The sequence below is a fragment of the Hyperolius riggenbachi genome, chromosome 4 (genome assembly GCF_040937935.1).
Source record: "Hyperolius riggenbachi isolate aHypRig1 chromosome 4, aHypRig1.pri, whole genome shotgun sequence".
NCBI lineage: Eukaryota > Metazoa > Chordata > Amphibia > Anura > Hyperoliidae > Hyperolius > Hyperolius riggenbachi.
This window is the reverse complement of record NC_090649.1, coordinates 3,945,344-3,967,643: the sequence shown is the minus strand read 5'-3', so window position 1 is coordinate 3,967,643 and position 22,300 is coordinate 3,945,344. Positions and strand designations below refer to the sequence as shown.

Here is a 22,300-nt window from a genome sequence, read left to right as displayed (position 1 = left end):
CAATGACTATGGTAGGGATTAGACTGTGAGCTCCTCTGGGGACAGTCAGTGACAGGACTATGTACTCTGTAATGTGCTGCAGAAGATGTCAGTGCTATATAAATACATAATAATAATATGGCAGGACATTAGACTATGACTATGGTAGGATTAGATTGTGAGCTCCTCTGAGGACAGTCAGTGACATGACTATGTACTCTGTAATGTGCTGCAGAAGATGTCAGTGCTATATAAATACATAATAATAATATGGTAGGACATTAGACTATGACTATGGTAGGATTAGAGTGTGAACTCCCCTGAGGACAGTCAGTGACATGACTATGCACTCTGTAAAGTGCTGCAGAAGATGTCAGTGCTATATAAATACATAATAATAATATGGTAGGACATTAGACTATGACTATGGGAGGATTAGAGTGTGAGCTCCTCTGAGGACAGTCAGTGACATGACTATGTACTCTGTAAAGTGCTGCAGAAGATGTCAGTGCTATATAAATACATAATAATAATATGGTAGGACATTAGACTATGACTATGGGAGGATTAGAGTGTGAGCTCCTCTGAGGACAGTCAGTGACATGTCTATGTACTCTGTAATGTGCTGCAGGAGATGTCAGTGCTATATAAATACATAATAATAATATGGTAGGACATTAGACTATGACTATGGTAGGATTAGAGTGTGAGCTCTTCTGGGGACAGTCAGTGACATGACTATGTACTCTGTAATGTGCTGCAGAAGATGTCAGTGCTATATAAATACATAATAATAATATGGTAGGACATTAGACTATGACTATGGTAGGATTAGAGTGTGAGCTCCTCTGGGGACAGTCAGTGACATGACTATGTACTCTGTAATGTGCTGCAGGACATGTCAGTGCTATATAAATACATAATAATAATATGGTAGGACATTAGGCTGTGACTATGGTAGGATTAGAGTGTGAGCTCCTCTGAGGACAGTCAGTGACATGACTATGTACTCTGTAATGTGCTGCAGAAGATGTCACTGCTATATAAATACATAATAATAATAATAATCGGCGAGGATACATGTTTGTGCTTTCAGGGGCTGCACAGGTATCTGATAACACAATAGCTCCTCACACCAGGATGATTTGTTAGATGGATTTATATGTTTGCTTACAGACAGGGTATAATCATTTCACAGAAAACATTCAAGCAATCATCTAATGACAGATGTAGATTAGTCGCATTAACAAGCCAATGAGAGCAATGAGAAGTTACTACCCCTCCTCTTGTCCCCCTCCCCCCATTCCTTTAGATTGTAAGCTCACAAGGGCAGGGCTCTCTTCCCCTTTTGTGTCCTGGAAATAATTATACATTTTATTTATCATGCTACTTTTATCACTGTCATTACCAATTCTGTGTTTTGTATTCTGTATTTTGTATTGTTTTTGTATTTTGTCACCAATTACCCTATATACTCATGTATAAGCCTCATTTTTCAGAACAAAAAATATGTTGAAAAGTTACCCCCTCTGCTTATATGTGAGTCAGTGGAGTAGAATGGAGGGTGGAGCAGGTTCTGTTACTGGCAGAGGAGTGTAAGGATTGTGCCCTAGTGATCCTGCTCTTGCCAGCTGGCTCCCTGCTGTGTCCGTGCCCCTCATACCCTGCAACATGGTGTGCAGAGTGCGCTGCTCAAGACTACCTGTGTCCCCTGACTCCCTGCTGTGTCCCCCATCCCCTGCAGCATGGTGTGCAAAGTGCGCTGCTCAACACTACCTGTGTCCCCTGACTCCCTGCTGTGTCCCCCATCCCCTGCAGCATGGTGTGCAAAGTGCGCTGCTCAACACTACCTGTGTCCCCTGACTCCCTGCTATGTCCCCCATTCCCTGCAACATGGTGTGCAGAGTGCGCTGCTCAAGACTACCTGTGTCCCCTGACTCCCTGCTGTGTCCCCCATCCCCTGCAGCATGGTGTGCAGAGTGTGCTGCTCAGGACTACCTGTGTCCCCTGACTCCCTGCTGTGCCCCGCATCCCCTGCAACATGGTGTGCACAGTGCGCTGCTCAGGACTACCTGTGTCCTCTGGCTTGTGGAGCTGAGCGTGCAAGCAACGTGTCAGCGGTGCAATGATCGGGGATTCTTCCTGTGTGGCAATCGCTGTGGCTCATATCTATGACGCCATCTAGTGGCATCTTGTGACACAGCTATATGATCCTGGGGCACATCTGGCTATGGGGAGGAGGGTTGACTTGTATTGGGGCACATCTGGCTGCTGTGGAGGGGAGTATACTGGGAGGGGCTTATCCGCGAGTCAATCACTTTTTTCTGGTTTCTGACAGAAAGGTGTGTACCTCGGCTTATACACGGGTTGGCTTATATACGAGTATATACAGTATGTATTTTGTATATTGGTGTGCACATTGTCTGTATTATTATGTACTGGACCCCATGTTCTTTTCTTACTTTGTACAACGCCATGGAATATGTTGAAGCTTTATAAATCAATAATAATAATGGTTAATTACCTGATCTATTTCTTACATTACTAGTGAGAGGCAACAACGTTTCCTCAGCCAAGCTTGGTGCCAGCAGTTACTGGTCGCGATGCCCGGACTGTGCCGACTGTTCAGAGGATACAACGACTTTGTGAATCTGCAGCTCAGCACCGAGCGAGAAAAACAGATTCCAAAACACATTTCCACTAAGCTACTGAAAAATACAACTTCACAACTCCATACAAAATGGCTTCCACTCAGAAAGGGCCTCTGTAGGCATATCATGTATGCTGAGAGGTACCACGTTACACTATCAGAAGCGGGTGATCCCCAACCCCACCCCCAGTACAGCTTGTGACCCCAAGTCTGATAAGATACAACCACTATGAATAATGATATAAGGAATAGAAGCTATATATCTGACCATGTCTAATGCAGACAGATGGGAGCAGCAGTGTTGTCTCATTGCCCAGATATCTGTAGACAACCCTCCCATACACACAGTACAGCATGGAGGGGCTCAGTGAAGGTGGCAGTGAAGGTGTGGAGGTGTCTGACTGGGTGACACAGGTCATAGAAGGAGATCTGCCCGGCCTCATAATCCAGATAGATCCTGACTCGGTTACTGGAGAGCTTGGAAGATAACAGAAGTTCTATACTGCCATGGGCCACCGAGTACTGATCCCGAGTCTTTATCAAACACCAGGACTTGTCGTTATCACCAATCCTAGAGAGCTCCCCTCCCCGGGCTATGCTGGGGTAACACATCCCGATCCTCCAGCTCTGCGATCTCCGGACATTCACTTCCCAGCAATCTCTCCCTGTAAAGATCTTCTGCTGGCTCATCACCTGAGGCTCACACCGAAATCTCACAGGTGTAACCAAGTAACTGAATTCAATATCTGACCAGGACACATTCTTCCCATCATCAGATATACGTAGATAATTGCTGGCTGAGTTTATATCCAGTAATAGGTCTGCTGGTGCCGGTATGTAGGTCCCTGGACTTCCCCCGGTTATTAGATCAGATAGTTGTTCCTGTAACGTATGCAAGATGCCTGCTATATCCACCTGTCCCCCATCGTGTCTCTCTCTGTCCTCATTATGTCCCCCTTCATTGTCACCTAAGTCACCTATGTCTGGTTCCTGCAGGACGGTGAGTGGATCAGTCATGTTACACAGCTCCTCGATGTGGAACTGCCTACTCAACAGCTCATCCTTCTTTATTTCCAGCTGGGAAATAACATTGTCAGAACATAGAGAAGCTGTTTTTGCCTCTTGGCAGACCTTGTTCTCCAGGTCGTTCAGCTGCATCTTGAGGGCTCTTATCTGGGCTGACATCCTCTGGGATTTTTCTTGGGTCTTTCTCTTGTGTTCCTGCAGGCTCTGGACTCTTTGCTCAGTCTCGGCTCTTCTGGTGATCAAGCTTTGTAGAATACATTTCAGCTTCTGCTTCTTCCTCTCAGCTGCTTTGTTCAGCTTCTCCGCCTGGTGGCCCCAGTGCTTTCTGTCCTGGCAGCAGGAGGCACAGATTGGAGCAGCATGCTCAGTGCAGTAATACTCCAGGCTCTTGTTATGGATGGAGCATTTGCTGTCCCCGGGGGATTGGGTGAGGTCACACAGGATGTGGTCTGTAGAGGTGGGGTGTGATCTCAGGTGAGTATCACACAGACATGCTTCACACAGCAGACAGAACCTCACAGCCGGTACAGGAGAGTCCACACAGATCGTACAGAGGATCTCAGGTCCATGCTGGTCTGGAAGCAGATTTGGGGTGGCCAGGTAGCGCTCTACAATCTTACACAATGTTATGTTCTTCTGCAGATCAGGTCTCTCCAGGAACGGCTTCCTGCACTCGGGACAGGAATAAGATCCGTACTGAGAATCCAGCGACTGGCGAATACACGCCCGGCAGAAGTTGTGGCCACATCGCAGCGTAACAGGATCTCTATAAATGCTCAGACAGATGGAGCAGTCTAACTCGGCTCTCACATCCAGAGAGGCCATTCCAGACAGCAAATCAGGGAAATGAAAGTGAAACTTGATGATTTGTCATACCAGGAAGGGATGGTGGGCGGTGTAATGCAGGGTGTTTGAGGACACAATGACAGAAGGAATACAAGTCCAGGAAGACCAAAGCAAATGTTCCAGCTGGTAATCCCACCCCACCCTCCATTATAACACAGCTAAAAACTTCATTCCAACATTGACGCTACTCAGAACCTCCCTCCGGCCTGAATGGCTGTGCACTCATCTCTGTCCTGTTTCTGAAAGTCTTCAACCCCCTAAAAATCAGATACTACTGCATGCTAGGGATTATAATAATAAATACACCCTCTTTATTAATGTCCAATATACATATATGTTACGGCCAAAGCCAGTAGTCGGCCAAAGTGGGAACTGCCCGGGCATTTCTCAGAATGGCCAAATTAGTTGTAACATCACTGGCCAAAGTCCAAGATTGTGTCTTTTCCTGGACAAGACATAATCTAGAGAGGTGGGAAGGTAGTGGTTAGGCAGAGGAGAGGTGGGAAGGTAGTGGTTAGGCAGAGGAGAGGTGGGAAGGTAGTGGTTAGGCAGAGGAGAGGTGGGAAGGTAGTGGTTAGGCAGAGGAGAGGTGGGAAGGTAGTGGTTAGGCAGAGGAGAGGTGGGAAGGTAGTGGTCAGGCAGAGGAGAGGTGGGAAGGTTGTGGTTAGGCAGAGGAGAGGTGGGAAGGTTGTGGTAGGCAGAGGAGAGGTGGGAAGGTAGTGGTTAGGCAGAGGAGAGGTGGGAAGGTTGTGGTTAGGCAGAGGAGAGGCGGGAAGGTAGTGGTTATGCAGAGGAGAGGTGGGAAGGTTGTGGTCAGGCAGAGGAGAGGCGGGAAGGTAGTGGTTAGGCAGAGGAGAGGTGGGAAGGTAGTGGTTAGGCACATGAGAGGCGGGAAGGTTGTGGTTAGGCAGAGGAGAGGTGGGAAGGTAGTGGTAGGAAGAGGAGAGGTGGGAAGGTTGTGGTTAGGCAGAGGAGAGGTGGGAAGGTAGTGGTTAGGCAGAGGAGAGGTGGGAAGGTAGTGGTTAGGCAGAGGAGAGGTGGGAAGGTAGTGGTTAGGCAGAGGAGAGGTGGGAAGGTAGTGGTTAGGCAGAGGAGAGGTGGGAAGGTAGTGGCTAGGCCGAGGAGAGGTGGGAAGGTTGTGGTAGGCAGAGGAGAGGTGGGAAGGTAGTGGTTAGGCAGAGGAGAGGTGGGAAGGTAGTGGTTAGGCCGAGGAGAGGTGGGAAGGTAGTGGTTAGGCAGAGGAGAGGTGGGAAGGTAGTGGTTAGGCAGAGGAGAGGTGGGAAGGTAGTGGTTAGGCAGAGGAGAGGCGGGAAGGTTGTGGTAGGCAGAGGAGAGGTGGGAAGGTAGTGGTTAGGCAGAGGAGAGGTGGGAAGGTAGTGGTTAGGCCGAGAAGAGGTGGGAAGGTAGTGGTTAGGCAGAGGAGAGGTGGGAAGGTAGTGGTTAGGCAGAGGAGAGGTGAGAAGGTAGTGGTTAGGCAGAGGAGAGGTGGGAAGGTAGTGGTTAGGCAGAGGAGAGGTGGGAAGGTAGTGGTTAGGCAGAGGAGAGGTGGGAAGGTAGTGGTTAGGCAGAGGAGAGGCGGGAAGGTAGTGGTAGGCACAGAAGAGGTGGGAAGGTAGTGATCAGGCAGAGGAGAGGCGGGAAGGTAGTGGTTAGGAAGAGGAGAGGTGGGAAGGTAGTGGTTAGGCAGAGGAGAGGTGGGAAGGTTGTGGTTAGGCAGAGGAGAGGTGGGAAGGTAGTGGTTAGGCAGAGGAGAGGTGGGAAGGTTGTGGTTAGGCAGAGGAGAGGTGGGAAGGTTGTGGTTAGGCAGAGGAGAGGTGGGAAGGTAGTGGTAGGCAGAGGAGAGGTGGGAAGGTTGTGGTTAGGCAGAGGAGAGGTGGGAAGGTTGTGGTTAGGCAGAGGAGAGGTGGGAAGGTTGTGGTTAGGCAGAGGAGAGGTGGGAAGGTTGTGGTTAGGCAGAGGAGAGGTGGGAAGGTTGTGGTTAGGCAGAGGAGAGGCGGGAAGGTTGTGGTCAGGCAGAGGAGAGGCGGGAAGGTAGTGGTTAGGCAGAGGAGAGGCGGGAAGGTAGTGGTTAGGCAGAGGAGAGGTGGGAAGGTTGTGGTTAGGCAGAGGAGAGGTGGGAAGGTTGTGGTTAGGCAGAGGAGAGGCGGGAAGGTTGTGGTCAGGCAGAGGAGAGGCGGGAAGGTAGTGGTTAGGCAGAGGAGAGGCGGGAAGGTAGTGGTTAGGCAGAGGAGAGGCGGGAAGGTAGTGGTTAGGCAGAGGAGGGGCGGGAAGGTAGTGGTTAAGCAGAGGAGAGGTGGGAAGGTTGTGGTAGGCAGAGGAGAGGTGGAAAGGTAGTGGTTAGGCAGAGGAGATGTGGCAAGGTAGTTGTTAGGCAGAGGAGAGGCGGGAAGGTAGTGGTTAGGCAGAGGAGAGGTGGGAAGGTAGTGGTTAGGCAGAGGAGGGGCGGGAAGGTAGTGGTAGGCAGAGGAGAGGTGGGAAGGTAATGGTTAGGCAGAGGAGAGGCGGGAAGGTTGTGGTAGGCAGAGGAGAGGTGGGAAGGTAGTGGTTAGGCAGAGGAGAGGTGGGAAGGTAGTGGTTAGGCAGAGGAGAGGTGGGAAGGTAGTGGTTTGGTAGAGGAGAGGTGGGAAGGTAGTGGTTAGGCAGAGGAGAGGTGGGAAGGTAGTGGTTAGGCAGAGGAGAGGTGGGAAGGTAGTGGTTAGGCAGAGGAGAGGTGGGAAGGTAGTGGTTAGGCAGAGGAGAGGTGGGAAGGTAGTGGTAGGCAGAGGAGAGGTGGGAAGGTAGTGGTTAGGCAGAGGAGAGGTGGGAAGGTAGTGGTTCAGAGGAGAGGCGGGAAGCTTGTGGTTAGGCAGAGGAGAGGTGGGAAAGTAGTGGTTAGGCAGAGGAGAGGTGGGAAGGTAGTGGTTAGGCAGAGGAGAGGTGGGAAAGTAGTGGTTAGGCAGAGGAGAGGCAGGAAGGTTGTGGTTAGGCAGAGGAGAGGTGGGAAGGTAGTGGTTAGGCAGAGGAGAAGTGGGAAGGTAGTGGTTAGGCAGAGGAGAGGTGGGAAGGTAGTGATTAGGCAGAGGAGAGGTGGGAAGGTTGTGGTTAGGCAGAGGAGAGGCGGGAAGGTTGTGGTTAGGCACAGAAGAGGCGGGAAGGTAGTGGTTAGGCAGAGGAGAGGTGGGAAGGTAGTGGTTAGGCAGAGGAGAGGTGGGAAGGTTGTGGTTAGGCAGAGGAGAGGCGGGAAGGTAGTGGTAGGCACAGAAGAGGCGGGCTTACTGTTAGGCACAGGAGCGGGGAGGTTCATTTTAAGCAGAGGAGAGGGGAGGTTAGTGTTAAAGAGGATCTGTCACTAAAAATCTTAAAATTTAAAACACATACAAATAAGAAGTTCATTTCTTCCAAAGCAAAAGTAGGTAGAAATCTGACAGAACCGACGGGTCTTGGACTAGTCCATCTCTTCATGGGGGATTCTCAGCATGGCCTTTATTGTTTCATAAAGACACTATCTGCAAAGGATTTATACAATGATGCTGGCCAGCCTCCCTGCTGGCTAAACAGTTTTTTGGCAGTTGGACGGAGCAACTGCCATTCACTAAGTGCTTTTAAAAATAAAGAAATCCCTGAGAATCCCCTATGAGGAGATGGGCTAGTACAAAATCTGTCAGTAATGTCAGATTTCTACTACCTACTGTAAGTGACAGGAACATAGGAGAAAAGTAATTTATGGCTCATTTTACTCAGGAAGAAATGTACTTCTTATTTGTATAATGCTAATTACACCAGAGAGATAATGTGTGCATCAACCAAGTGAACCTGACAAATCTGGCTTTGCACATTTGGCCTATTGGCTAATCACGAGACATTGCTCATGCAAATAAGCATTTGCTTTCGCATGCCTAAATATGCAGGGTCAAAAACCAAAACCGCAAAACAATCGCCCTGCGGGAATTAGTTCATGCTATACAGCACTATCCAGGGGCGCCACGAGGAGGCTTCCCATTGCCCCCATACAACCGGGGGGCCGCGGGGGTCCCAGGCACTCTCACCGCCTGGAACCCACACAGCGGCACCCCGGAGGTGGAGGCCAGGGGGTGCAGGCGATCTCCCCAGCGTGGCCAGCGCCGGGAAGAGCCGCCCGCACACACCTCCCAGGATTAAAAACAGGCACTTACCTTAACGTCCATTGCGTTCTGCTATATGCGCATAACCTGGGCGCGACACATAAGGGGCGGACAGGCGCAAATAGCCTGCTCCAGGGCTCTCACCTCCTAAAACAAGCCACTCACTACCTGCCCTCAGAAGAAAGAAATGCAATGCTAACTACAATCAGAGAAAGAACATGTGTGCATCAACCAAGTGAACCTGACAAATCTGGCTTTGCAAATTTGGCCCACGCTTGAGGGGGTCGCCGGCGCCACCCAGCCTCCCCCACCGGGGTGACGCTGTGGTCCCTAGGCAGTGAGAGAGCCTGGGGCCCCACAGCCCCCCCCGGTTGTATGGGGGCAATGGGAAGCCTCCCCGTGGCGCTCCTGGATAGTGCTAATTGTAGCATGAACTAATTCCCGCAGGGCAACTGCTTTGCGGTATTGGTTTTTTACCCTGCAAAGCTTGGCATGCGAAAGCAAATGCATTTCTGCGTGAGCATTGCTTCATGATAAGCCAATTTAGCCAGATTTGCACAGCCAGACTTGAAAGGGTTAAGCTTGGTGTTGAGCACGCATACATTTTCTTGTTCTTATTAGTATATTGTGGCATGGTGAAGAAAGAGTTAATGGGAACAGTGCTGGAGGGGAGGTACTTTTCTCCCAGGTCTCTCTATTATGCAGGTCTGTTTGCATAATTAGGGCAGCTGGAGCTGACCTGGGAGATAAGTTAAAAGAAAGGAAAAGTGGGCGGGCAGCTGCTCACTCTGGGGCTGCTGGTGTTAGAGCAGGAGCTTTGCAGGTCTGCTCTGTGAGATCAGAGAAACCTAAACAGGTATTGTTTTGGTCAGTGTGTTACTTTTCTGTTCATAGTGCAATAGACAGCCGCATTTATTTTGTTTAAGTTAGTTAGCAGCCGGACGGCTAGGATTTTATTTTGGTTTTGTTACCTGCCTGTACATATTGTAAATTGCCTTGCACGTGTGCCAATAAAGGTGTTGGTGAACCTGAAAAGAACTGTGTCGCCTGTCTGACAGCTCTGAAAGCCCACCCCAGAGGGCAAAACGCAACCCATACCCTGTTCCCGTTACAATATGCTTACATGTATTTTACATTTTAAGATTTTCACGACAGAGGACCTTTAAAGAGGAACTCCAGTGAAAATAATGTAATAAAAAAAGGGCTTTATTTTTACAATAATTATGTATACATGATTTTGTCAGTGTTTGCCCATTGTAAAATCTTTTAAATCCCTGATTTACATTCTGACATTTATTACATGGTGACATTTTTACTGCTGACGAGTGATTTAGCTGCTGCATGGTTTTTTGGCAGTTGGAAACAGCTGTAAACAGCTATTTCCCACAATGCAACAAGGTTCACAGACAGGAAACTGCCAGGAGTACCACGGTACTCAGAGTTTCTTGTGGGAGGGCTTTCACCACAATATCAGCCATACAGCGCCCCCTGATGGTCTGTTTGTGAAAAGGAATAGATTTCTCATGTAAAAGGGGGTATCAGCTACTGATTGGGATAAAGTTGAATTCTTGGTCGGAGTTCCTCTTTAAGCACTAGAGAGGGAAGGTTAGCATTAGGCTTAGGCCTGCAGGTCGCTTATAGAGAAGAAAACACTTTTTTGTCACCTCACCAGCCAAGGTACAAGGTATTCTCTCTTACATCTGACTTTGGCCACACCTCACACTGGCCGGCCAATGTGGGTACTGGGAAGTGGCCACACCTCACACTGGCCGGCCAATGTGGGTACTGGGAAGTGGCCACACCTCACACTGGCCGGCCAATGTGGGTACTGGGAAGTGGCCACACCTCACACTGGCCAGCCAATGTGGGTACTGGGAACTGGCCACACCTCACACTGGCCGGCCAATGTGGGAACTGGGAAGTGGCCACACCTCACACTGGCCGGCCAATGTGGGAACTGGGAACTGGCCACACCTCACACTGGCCGGCCAATGTGGGAACTGGGAAGTGGCCACACCTCACACTGGCCGGCCAATGTGGGAACTGGGAAGTGGCCACACCTCACACTGGCCGGCCAATGTGGGTACTGGGAAGTGTCCACACGGGAAGTGTCTGGGAAGTGTCCACACGGCCAATGTGGGAACTGGGAACTGGCCACACCTCACACTGGCCGGCCAATGTGGGAACTGGGAACTGGCCACACTTCTGGCTTTGGCCATAACATATATTATAAATATTATCTACAGTAAATATTATAAATCATAACCAGTTTAAACTCCTCCTGCTGTCATAGAAAGCACACCCCACTCCTCAGCTCTATATGTATCTGTAATCCTATCGCTGGACGTCCTGATTGTACAGAGCTCTGAACGTCTCACCGATCTGTGCTCACCAATACTTGTTTTGGCGCTGTATAAAAATAATAATAACCAAATCAGCAAGTACAATATTTACCATTTTCTTGCTTCAGACGGGGATCTGGGAAGAACTGGAGTCACAAAGCACCAAATCCAGGTCCCCGGAGCGAATTAGGAGACTGAGGGGATGAGCTGGTGTTGTCCCAACATCCCTTATGTAGGGATAGTCACAGTCTCTGCCATGCATGCAGGGGGATCCCTAACTTCTGCACCACTCTGCCACAATCTGCCCCCTCTGCCACAATCTTCCCCCTCTGACACAATCTGCCCCCTCTGACACAATCTGCCCCCCCCCCCCCCGCCACAATCTGCCCCCTCTGATACAATCTGCCCCCTCTGACACAATCTGCTGTGTGTGTGTGTGTGCAGTGTGTGTGTGTGTAGTGTGTGTGTGTGTGTGTGTGTGTCCAGTGTGTGTGTGTACAGTGTGTGTGTGTATGTGTGTCCAGTGTGTGTGTGTGTGTGTGTGTACAGTGTGTGTGTGTGTGTGTGTGTGTGTGTGTGTGTGTGTGTGTGTGTGTGTGTGTGTGTGTGTGTGTGTGTGTGTGTGTGTGTGTGTGTGTGTGTGTGTGTACTGTGTGTGTGTGTGTGTGGGTGTGTGTATGTGTGTACAGTGTGTGTGTGTGTGTTTGTGTGTGTACAGTGTGTGTGCGTGCGTGTGTGTGTGTGTGTGTGTGTGTGTGTGTGTGTCCAGTGTGTGTGTGTGTGTGTGTGTGTGTGTGTACAGTGTGTGTGTGTGTGTGTGTGTGTGTGTGTACAGTGTGTGTACAGTGTGTGTGTGTGTGTGTGTGTGTGTGTGTGTGTGTGTGTGTGTGTGTGTGTGTGTGTGTGTGTGTGTGTGTGTGTACAGTGTGTCTGTGTGTGTGTACAGTGTGTGCGTGTGTGTGTGTACAGTGTGTGTGTGTGTGTGTGTGTGTGTGTACAGTGTGTGTGTGTGTGTGTGTGTGTGTGTGTGTGTGTGTGTGTGTGTGTGTGTGTGTGTGTGTGTGTGTGTGTGTGTGTGTGTGTGTGTGTGTACAGTGTGTGCGTGTGTGTACAGTGTGTGCGTGTGTGTGTGCGTGTGTGTGTGTGTGTGAAACTTGATATACAGATCCCTTACTACCTGGGATGATATGTTCTGGGGGTCTCAGTCCCCCCTGCACACCTGGGCGGAGCTACAAACAGCCAATCAGATTTCACCCATTTACATCAATTGAAAGATTGTAAAAGGCTGCAATTCTCACAGTAATCAAGCCAGAGTCCCCACACTTGGAACAGTTGGTGACCGAGGTTACAAATCCAGGAAAAGTGGGCGGAGCCTACAACAGCCAATCAAAATTCACCTATTGATTTTCAAGGGAAATATTTAAACTGCTGACATTCTTACACTTTTAATGGCAGAGGCCTCAAACTTGATACAGTCCGTCATTGGGTGACTGCGATTCAAATTCAGACAAAGGGGTGGGGCCATAAACAGCCAATCAGATTTGTTTGATTGATTTGAATGGGAAAATTTAAACACATTGATGCCAAGGACCCCAAAGCTCACAAGCTTGGTCACTGAGTGTCTGTGTGTCAAGGTTACAAAAAAGTGGCCATAGCCAGCAACAGCCAAATACATACTTGAGCATTCAGGGCCTTCTGAGATAATGATTTGTGTGTAGTACAGCTAAGAAATAGAACAGTAGTAGTAGAGATATGACTCTCCTATTGTTTCCAGTATAGGAAGAGTTAAGAAACTTCACTTGTTACCAATGCAAAAGAGCTTCTCTGAGCTCACTGACCAAACTTGGCCGGCTACAGAGCTGTTTTCTAAAGCACTTATACATCAAAGAAACAGTGATAGACAAGTTCTGATAAGATTTTACTGCAGAGAAGTTCAAAGGGTCATTAGCTCTGCTCTGTTTTATAGTTTAACATGTAGAGTGTAGTGTGTAAATATATATATAACTGAAAATAAAAATACAAGACTGTTTTCTTTGCTACTAATGTTCTATTAATTATCCGTACTATGCATATAATTCATTATATCATAAGGGTTTGTTTGTTTTTTGCTTTTGCTTTAGTGTCACTTTAATAATAATATTGAAAACAAGAGTTTGCTTTCTTAAAACAGAAAGAATTTGCGATAATTCAGGTTGGAGTGAGCTTGAGATGTCTCCCAGAGCACCACTGCTGAATATATGCAAATTAACCATTGTGCCCTTAGAAGCTAAACACACCTCCAGAACCGCTGGAATGCAATGATGTGTCAGCTTGTTAATTTGTACAGAGCCAGAATAATCCAACACGCACACTAGTGTTGTCCGGATCATGAACGATTCGGATCTTTGATCCGAATCTCTTTTGTGAGTCGAATCATCCGAATCATCAAAATGAGTGATTCGGATTGCAAAAGGGGCGGGGCCAGGAGCGACACGCCCCCTCAGCGGGCAGCGGGCTCCTGGAAGCAGAGCAGAGATGGATCGCTCTGTTGGAGGGGAGGCAACCTTGCACAGCCACAGGTAGATGAGAGAGAGGGGACATGGGTGCCACTGCCAGATATGTGTAGAGCCCACATACTGGCTATAACGTGCTGCCCATTATAGGCTGTCTGTTCTGTAGTTGTGCACAGTGATCACATTGGAAGCTTTTGGCTCAGCTCAGTAACTTTGCAGACAGCGTGCTGGGCTAGGACAGGGCAGGCACTGTGATTGCTGTGCAATATGATCCTCCTGCACTGCTCTAGACAGCTGCACTTCACTTCTGGGAATGCTATGGGGAATGCTTTCTTTCACTGTGAGAGGTTTGCTTTCAAAGTACACAGATGAGCATATAGGTGAAATATATGTAAAGCATATGATTGCAGCATGTGGGTATTGTGTGTAAACAAACATTTCTGCTCTCTGCTCGTCCCTCCTCCCTTCTCTGTCCACTCCCTGCCCTCTGTCCATCTTCTCCCCTTCTCTGTGTGTCCACCCCCCTCCCCTTCTCTGTCCACAGCAGGGAAAGTCCTGTCCTGCAGTCATTTCACCCCCGAATGCTTCCGTAGTAAAATGATCCGAGATTCGGATCAAAGATCCGGATCTTTTCAATGATCCAATTCGAATCATCCGAATCATTGAAAAGATCCGAACTTCCCATCTCTAACGCATACAGACTGTTTCGGATTGTTTGATCCTCATCAGTGCATGGCATGGATTAATTTGGCTCTATGCAGTAGGGCTTGTAACACAGAGAGGTACAGACTAACCAGCCAGCTCATGGTGACCCAGAACTCATTGGGGTGTGTAAGGGACTACAATGGTCCTAAAAGCCCCCTTACTAAGATGTTAAGAAAAACAAAAGTTTGCTTTCTTAAAACAGAAAGAATTTGCGATAATTCAGGTTGGAGTGAGCTTGAGATGTCTCCCAGTGCATCACTGCTGAATATATGCAAATTAGCCATTGTTACCCTTTGCAGCTAAACACACCTCCAGAACCGCTGGAATGCAATGATGTGTCAGCTTGTTAATATGTACAGAGCCATAATAACCCAACATGCATACAGACTGTTTCGGATTGTTTGATCCTCATCAGTGCATGGCATGGATTAATTTGGCTCTATGCAGTAGGGCTTGTAACACCGAGAGGTACAGACTAACCAGCCAGCTCATGGTGACCCAGAACTCATTGGAGTGTGTGAGGGACTACAATGGTCCTAAAAGCCCCCTTACTAAGATGTTAAGAAAAACAAAAGTTTGCTTTCTTAAAACAGAATTTGCGATAATTCAGGTTGGAGTGAGCTTGAGATGTCTCCCAGGTCATCACTGCTGAATATATGCAAATTAACCATTGCTGTTATTATTAATAATAATAGTCACAATTTTGTAGACCACATTAAGACTGTGCCATGGTCAGCCACAAGGTGGCGCCAAACTACCACACAGAGATCTGACTACTCCGCTATGAGTTTATTGCATAGATACAAACTACCTGTAACGATTGGTGTCAACACGCAGAGAGAATCTGATTATTGGTGGGCTGCAGACTCACCAATAATGCAGATATACACCGGATTATGGATGATCTGCGGAATCACTAATAATCCAGGTATGTCTAACCTCTGGACACCTGAGATATGAGTGTAAAGTGAAACAGTAACACTTTGAGAGAGAACTGCCAAGAGGACTGGAGGCAGTGAGGAGAAGGAAATTCACTCCTTGCCGTGGGTGAATTCCTTAGGCCAAAGGCTCTGTAGGAGAGGGACCTAGGCCTGGTTGCAGGAAGCCCTGCTGCTAATATGAACAGATTTGCCCTATCTGGTTGTGAGATCCTATCTCACTACAGCCTAGTGGCGAACCAAGGAAGTACAGATATACAGTGCTAGTCTTGGGTGTGTGGTGCGTAGTTACAGCACCCCGGAACTAGTCTAAAACATAACATAGAAATGACACAGTATCCTAGTCTTGGGTGTGAGGTCCGTAGTCACAACACCCTGGAACTGGTCTAACTCATAACATAGAACTGACACAGTATCTTAGTCTTGGGTGTGAGGTCCGTAGTCACAACACCCTGGAACTGGTCTAAAGCATAACATAGAACTGACACAGTATCCTAGTCTTGGGTGTGAGGTCCGTAGTCACAACACCCTGAAACTGGTCTAAAGCATAACATAGAACTGACACAGTATCCTAGTCTTGGGTGTGAGGTCCGTAGTCACAACACCCTGGAACTGGTCTAAAGCATAACATAGAACTGACACGGTATCCTAGTCTTGGGTGTGAGGTCCATAGTCACAACACCCTGGAACTGGTCTAAAGCATAACATAGAACTGACACAGTATCCTAGTCTTGGGTGTGAGGTCCGTAGTCACAACACCCTGGAACTGGTCTAAAGCATAACATAGAACTGACACAGTATCCTAGTCTTGGGTGTGAGGTCCGTAGTCACAACACCCTGGAACTGGTTTAAAGCATAACATAGAACTGACACAGTATCCTAGTCTTGGGTGTGAGGACCGTAGTCACAACACCCTGGAACTGGTCTAAAGCATAACATAGAACTGACACGGTATCCTAGTCTTGGGTGTGAGGTCCGTAGTCACAACACCCTGGAACTGGTCTAAAGCATAACATAGAACTGACACGGTATCCTAGTCTTGGGTGTGAGGTCCATAGTCACAACACCCTGGAACTGGTCTAAAGCATAACATAGAACTGACACAGTATCCTAGTCTTGGGTGTGAGGTCCGTAGTCACAACACCCTGGAACTGGTCTAGAGCATAACATAGAACTGACACAGTATCCTAGTCTTGGGTGTGAGGTCCGTAGTCACAACACCCTGGAACTGGTCTAAAGCATAACATAGAATAACATAACATGAGAAGGTAATCTAGCTCAGTGTGGATTGCCAGGTCCGTCCTGGTTCAACCACACTGTAGGATCTGACTGAGGTCTGTGTGCTAACGTAAGCATTTGCAATGGCAGACAACCAGCAACTGACAAGCAGCAGAATATATAGCTGCTGGAGTCTGCCGCCCCGCCCGAGCCACTCAGCCAATCATGAGTCCATCAGGAATCAGCTGATCCTCCTGATCAGCTGACACTTCCTCTGCTGGTATAAAGGTCCTGACATCTGGGCCGCGCGCGCGTAGCTCTCCATGTCGTCCATATGAACCAACAGACCCAGCCACACCAACCGCACGCCGCCGCGTTGGGCGCGGAAACAGCCGCCTCGCCGCCAGTAGAGTACCAGCGGCGGCTTTTCCGCGCTCTCTCATGGTGCCAGGCACATGTCTCCGCATGCCCGCTGCTGTGCTGGACGCGGACTCAGCGGTCCTGCCGTTAGTACACGCGGCGGCTTTTCCACGTTTCCTCACAGTACCCCCCCCTGAGGAGTGGACTCCGGACACTCAAGCCGAAAATCTATAGCCTTTAGTATCCTCCAATGACTAACCATCATGGGGAGGGAGGGAGCGGAACCCACGTGCACCGCCGGTTTAGGCCCAAAACCCCTATCTGAAGCGTCTGCTTTGGAGCTTTTGCTATCTGATTTATACCTGCGAGGTAACCGTGAGGAACCGGATCCGTTAGAGGACTCTGTACACTGTCCTGCCTTTCCTCCGACCTGTATCTTGGTACTACCCACATCAACTCTCTTCAAACAGTGCTCATGACAATGGGCTGACCAGTTCAGGAGCTGTCCTGAAGCCCAGTCAATCAGCGGAGAGTTAAGCTGTAACCAGGGCATACCGAGAACGACAGGGGAGCTGTTCATTGGCAGGACCAGGAACTGTAACCTCTCTTCATGCAATGCCCCTAAACAACATGACAGTAGGGGAGTTTGGGAAAGAGACTGAGCACTCTGCAATGGAGAGTCATCCACTGCAATGACCGAAATCTGCCGGTCGGGTGCAGACAAAGGTATTCCCAGACTTTTAGCAAAATCGTAATCTATGAGGTTCGCTGCTGAACCCGAATCCACCATGGCCTCTGCGGACCCCGTCCAACCCTCCCATGTAACTGAACAGGGAAGGAACAACCGACCATCGTTCAGAGACGAAACCTGCTCACCTGTGGTATTGACTAATCCCAGGCGATAGCATTTGTCTGGCCTAGTAGAACCTGATAAAGCGTTTCTCTTTGGCCTCCTGTGACTCTTCTTCCCTAGACTCAGCCCTGTATACCCAATTTGCATTGGTTCGGCTGGGGGTGAGGGAGACCGAGAAGAGTCGTGTAGGATAGTCCTTCCCGTATCTCTACCTCGAATCTGTCTCTGGTATCGCAAACGGCGATCTATCAGTGTGGCCAGAGAAATTGCCTGGTCCAAAGATTCAGGCTCAGGATATCCAATCATAACATCGTGAATTTAATTTGACATTCCTGCTATAAAACAGTCTAACAAGGCATAATCCCACCATCTCGTTGAAGCAGACCACTTCCTAAACTCAGCGGCGTAAACCTCTACTGATTTACGACCCTGTCTGAGCAATTTGAGCTTCCGCTCAGCGGTGGAACCAATATCCGGATCGTCATAAATTATGGCCATCGCTTTAAAAAATTCTTCAACTGAAGTCAGGGCCTCATCCCCAGGTTGAAGGCCATATGCCCAGTTCTGAGAATCCCCCGTCAACAGTGTCTTAATGAAGGTAATTCTCTGTGCGACAGTACCTGAAGAATTAGGTCTTAACTCAAAGTAAGACAACACTCGATTTTTAAAGTTTCGAAAGTCAGATCTGAGACCAGAAAACTTCTCGGGCACAGGCATACGCAAGTCTGTCACAAGAGGGGATCGCACTATGTTTATAGCAGATTGAAGTTCCTGAATAGCCCCAAATAGCTGACTGATCTGATTCTGCTGGTTCAAAGCTATCCCGGAGAGCTGGTTTACTGCGGTAGTCAGGACTTCAACATGTCTATATAGTGCGTCCATTTGGGTTTGGTCTGCCATTCTGTAAAACAGCTGCCTCGCCGTCAGTACCAGCGGCGGCTTTTCCGCGTTCCCTCGTGGTGCCAGGCGCACGTCTCCGCATGCCCGCTGCTGTGCTGGACGCGGACTCAGCCTTCCTGCCATTAATACACGCGGCGGCTTTTCCGCGTTTCCTCACACTACCAATCAAAACCGTAGAACACTTCACATTTTTCCAGTATTTTTATTAAAATTCATGCTGTTCAATGTCTCATTGCACTCTGAAAGGAAAGCAAAGAACAAACCAATAATCACAGTTGAAAAGAAACATTGAATCCATGTGTCAATCATGGTTGTGTCCATTTTGGTTTAGGGTGCCCAAGTCACTGAACCTACGGTGACCATATGTCCCGCTTTACCCGGGACGCGTCCCGCCCTCGGGGGGCGCTGTCCCAGGCTGAATGAGGTCCCGGGAAACGTCCCGCTTTTAGCCGCGGGACGTCCTGGCCTCGGGACTCTGGCCACCGTATCTGCATGAACTGGCTGCGGCGTCTATAAACGTTGCGCCAGTTCATTGGCCGCAGCCCCGCTCCAGCCTGCATAGTCTCCGGCAGGCAGAGTACGGCAAGATGGCTGCTGAAGCCCTGTACTGGAGGCTATTTGTGTCTCCAGTACAGGGCTTCGGGCACCATCTTCCCGTAGCTCTGCTTTGCCTGTCAGCGCGGGAGACTGCAGGAGGAGCGAGATGGTCCCGGGAGCAGCGTGCAAGAGGCAGGAGACTTCTGTCAGGTGAGTAAATGCTTTTTTTTCCAGGTGAAATGTTTCTCACATTGTAATTATTTTGTGCTGACATGTTGCCCCCATTGCGTTTATTTTGTACTGGCATGTTGGCCCCCATTGCGTTTATTTTGTACTGACATGTTTCTCACATTGCGTTTAAATTGTGCTGACATGTTGCCCACAGTGCCTTTATTTTGTACTGACATGTTGCCCGCATTGCGTTAATTTTGTACTGACATGTTGGCCCCCATTGCGTTTATTTTGTACTGACATGTTTCTCACATTGCGTTTATTTTGTACTGACATGTTTCTCACATTGCGTTTATTTTGTGCTGACATGTTTGCCTCCATTGCGTTTATTTTGTGCTGACATGTTGCCCACAATGCGTTTATTTTGTGCTGACATGTTGCCCCCATTGCATTTATTTTGTGCTGACATGTTGCCCCCATTGCGTTTATTTTGTGCTAACATGTTGCCCACAATGCATTTATTTTGAGCTGACATGTTTCTCACATTGCGTTTATTTTGTGCTGACATGTTGCCCACAACGCGTGTATTTTGTGCTGACATGTTGCCCCCATTGCATTTATTTTGTACTGACATGTTGCCCACATTGCGTTTATTTTGTACTGACATGTTTCTCACATTGCGTTTATTTTGTACTGACATGTTTCTCAAATTGTGTTTATTTTGTACTGACATGTTTCTCAAATTGTGTTTATTTTGTGCTGACATGTTTGCCCCATTGCGTTTATTTTGTGCTGACATTTTGCCCACATTGCGTTTATTTTGTGCTGACATGTTGCTCACATTGCATTTATTTTGTGCTGACATGCTGCTCACATTGCGTTTATTTTGTGCTGACATGTTGCTCACATTGCATTTATTTTGTGCTGACATGTTGCTCACATTGCGTTTATTTTGTGCTGACATGCTGCTCACATTGTGTTTATTTTGTGCTGACATGCTGCTCACATTGCGTTTATTTTGTTCTGACATGTTGCTCACATTGTGTTTATTTTGTGCTGACATGTTTCTCACATTGCGTTTATTTTGTGCTGACATGATGCCCACAATGCGTTTATTTTGTGCTGAAATGTTTCCCACATTGCGTTTACTTTGTGCTGAAATGTTGCCCATGTTGTGTTTATTTTGTACTGACATGTTGCCCACATTGCGTTTATTTTGTACTGACATGTTTCTCACATTGCGTTTATTTTGTTCTGACATGTTGCCCCCATTGTGTTTATTTTGTGCTGAAATGTTGCTCGTATTGCGTTTATTTTGTACTGACATGTTTCTCACATTGCGTTTATTTTGTACTGACATGTTTCTCACATTGTGTTTATTTTGTGCTGACATGTTGCCCATGTTGTGTTTATTTTGTGCTGACATGTTGCCCCCATTGCATTTATTTTGTACTGACATGTTGCCCACATTGCGTTTATTTTGTGCTGACATGTTGCCCACAATGCGTTTATTTTGTGCTGACATGTTGCCCCCATTGCGTTTATTTTGTGCTGACATGTTGCCCACAATGCGTTTATTTTGTGCTGACATGTTGCTCACATTGTGTTTATTTTGTGCTGACATGTTGTCCCCATTGCGTTTATTTTGTACTGACATGTTGCTCACATTGCATTTATTTTGTGCTGACATGTTGCTCACATTGCGTTTATTTTGTGCTGACATGCTGCTCACATTGTGTTTATTTTGTGCTGACATGCTGCTCACATTGCGTTTATTTTGTGCTGACATGTTGCTCACATTGCATTTATTTTGTGCTGACATGCTGCTCACATTGTGTTTATTTTGTGCTGACATGCTGCTCACATTGCGTTTATTTTGTGCTGACATGTTGCTCACATTGCATTTATTTTGTGCTGACATGCTGCTCACATTGCGTTTATTTTGTGCTGACATGCTGCTCACATTGCGTTTATTTTGTGCTGACATGCTGCTCACATTGTGTTTATTTTGTACTGACATGCTGCTCACATTGCGTTTATTTTGTTCTGACATGTTGCTCACATTGTGTTTATTTTGTGCTGACATTGTTGCTCACATTGTGTTTATTTTGTGCTGACATGTTTCTCACATTGCGTTTATTTTGTGCTGACATGATGCCCACAATGCGTTTATTTTGTGCTGAAATGTTTCCCACATTGCGTTTACTTTGTGCTGAAATGTTGCCCATGTTGTGTTTATTTTGTACTGACATGTTGCCCACATTGCGTTTATTTTGTACTGACATGTTTCTCACATTGCGTTTATTTTGTTCTGACATGTTGCCCCCATTGTGTTTATTTTGTGCTGAAATGTTGCTCGTATTGCGTTTATTTTGTACTGACATGTTTCTCACATTGCGTTTATTTTGTACTGACATGTTTCTCACATTGTGTTTATTTTGTGCTGACATGTTGCCCATGTTGTGTTTATTTTGTGCTGACATGTTGCCCCCATTGCATTTATTTTGTACTGACATGTTGCCCACATTGCGTTTATTTTGTGCTGACATGTTGCCCACAATGCGTTTATTTTGTGCTGACATGTTGCCCCCATTGCGTTTATTTTGTGCTGACATGTTGCCCACAATGCGTTTATTTTGTGCTGACATGTTGCTCACATTGTGTTTATTTTGTGCTGACATGTTGTCCCCATTGCGTTTATTTTGTACTGACATGTTTCTCACATTGCGTTTATTTTGTGCTGACATGTTGCCCACAATGCGTTTATTTTGTGCTGACATGTTTCTCACATTGCGTTTATTTTGTGCTGACATGTTGCCCACATTTCGTTTATTTTGTGCTGACATGTTGCCCCAATTGCATTTATTTTGTACTGACATGTTGCCCACATTGCGTTTATTTTGTACTGACATGTTTCTCACATTGCGTTTATTTTGTACTGACATGTTTCTCAAATTGCGTTTATTTTGTGCTGACATGTTGCCCCCATTGCGTTTATTTCGTACTGACATGTTGCCACATTGCGTTTATTTTGTACTGACATGTTGCTCACATTGCGTTTATTTTGTACTGACATGTTCCTCACATTGTGTTTATTTTGTGCTGACATGTTGCCTACAATGCGTTTACTTTGTGCTGAAATGTTGCTCACATTGCGTTTATTTTGTACTGACATGCTGCTCA

The 22,300-nt window shown here is 47.4% G+C and overlaps 1 protein-coding gene across 1 annotated transcript; it reads right to left on the bottom strand.

Annotated features, from left to right (window-relative positions):
• Window positions 1-1,893: 1,893 nt before the first annotated feature.
• LOC137570290 (E3 ubiquitin/ISG15 ligase TRIM25-like) lies at window positions 1,894-4,480 on the bottom strand. The gene has a single exon (XM_068278922.1). It carries the CDS (start codon window positions 4,478-4,480, stop codon window positions 2,936-2,938), a length of 1,545 nt encoding a protein of 514 aa, XP_068135023.1. The 3' UTR covers window positions 1,894-2,935.
• Window positions 4,481-22,300: the final 17,820 nt, after the last annotated feature.

Coding starts and splice junctions, on each gene's coding strand:
- LOC137570290 (XM_068278922.1), bottom strand. CDS start 4,480: ATGGCCTCTCTGGATGTGAGAGCCGAGTTAGACTGCTCCATCTGTCTG.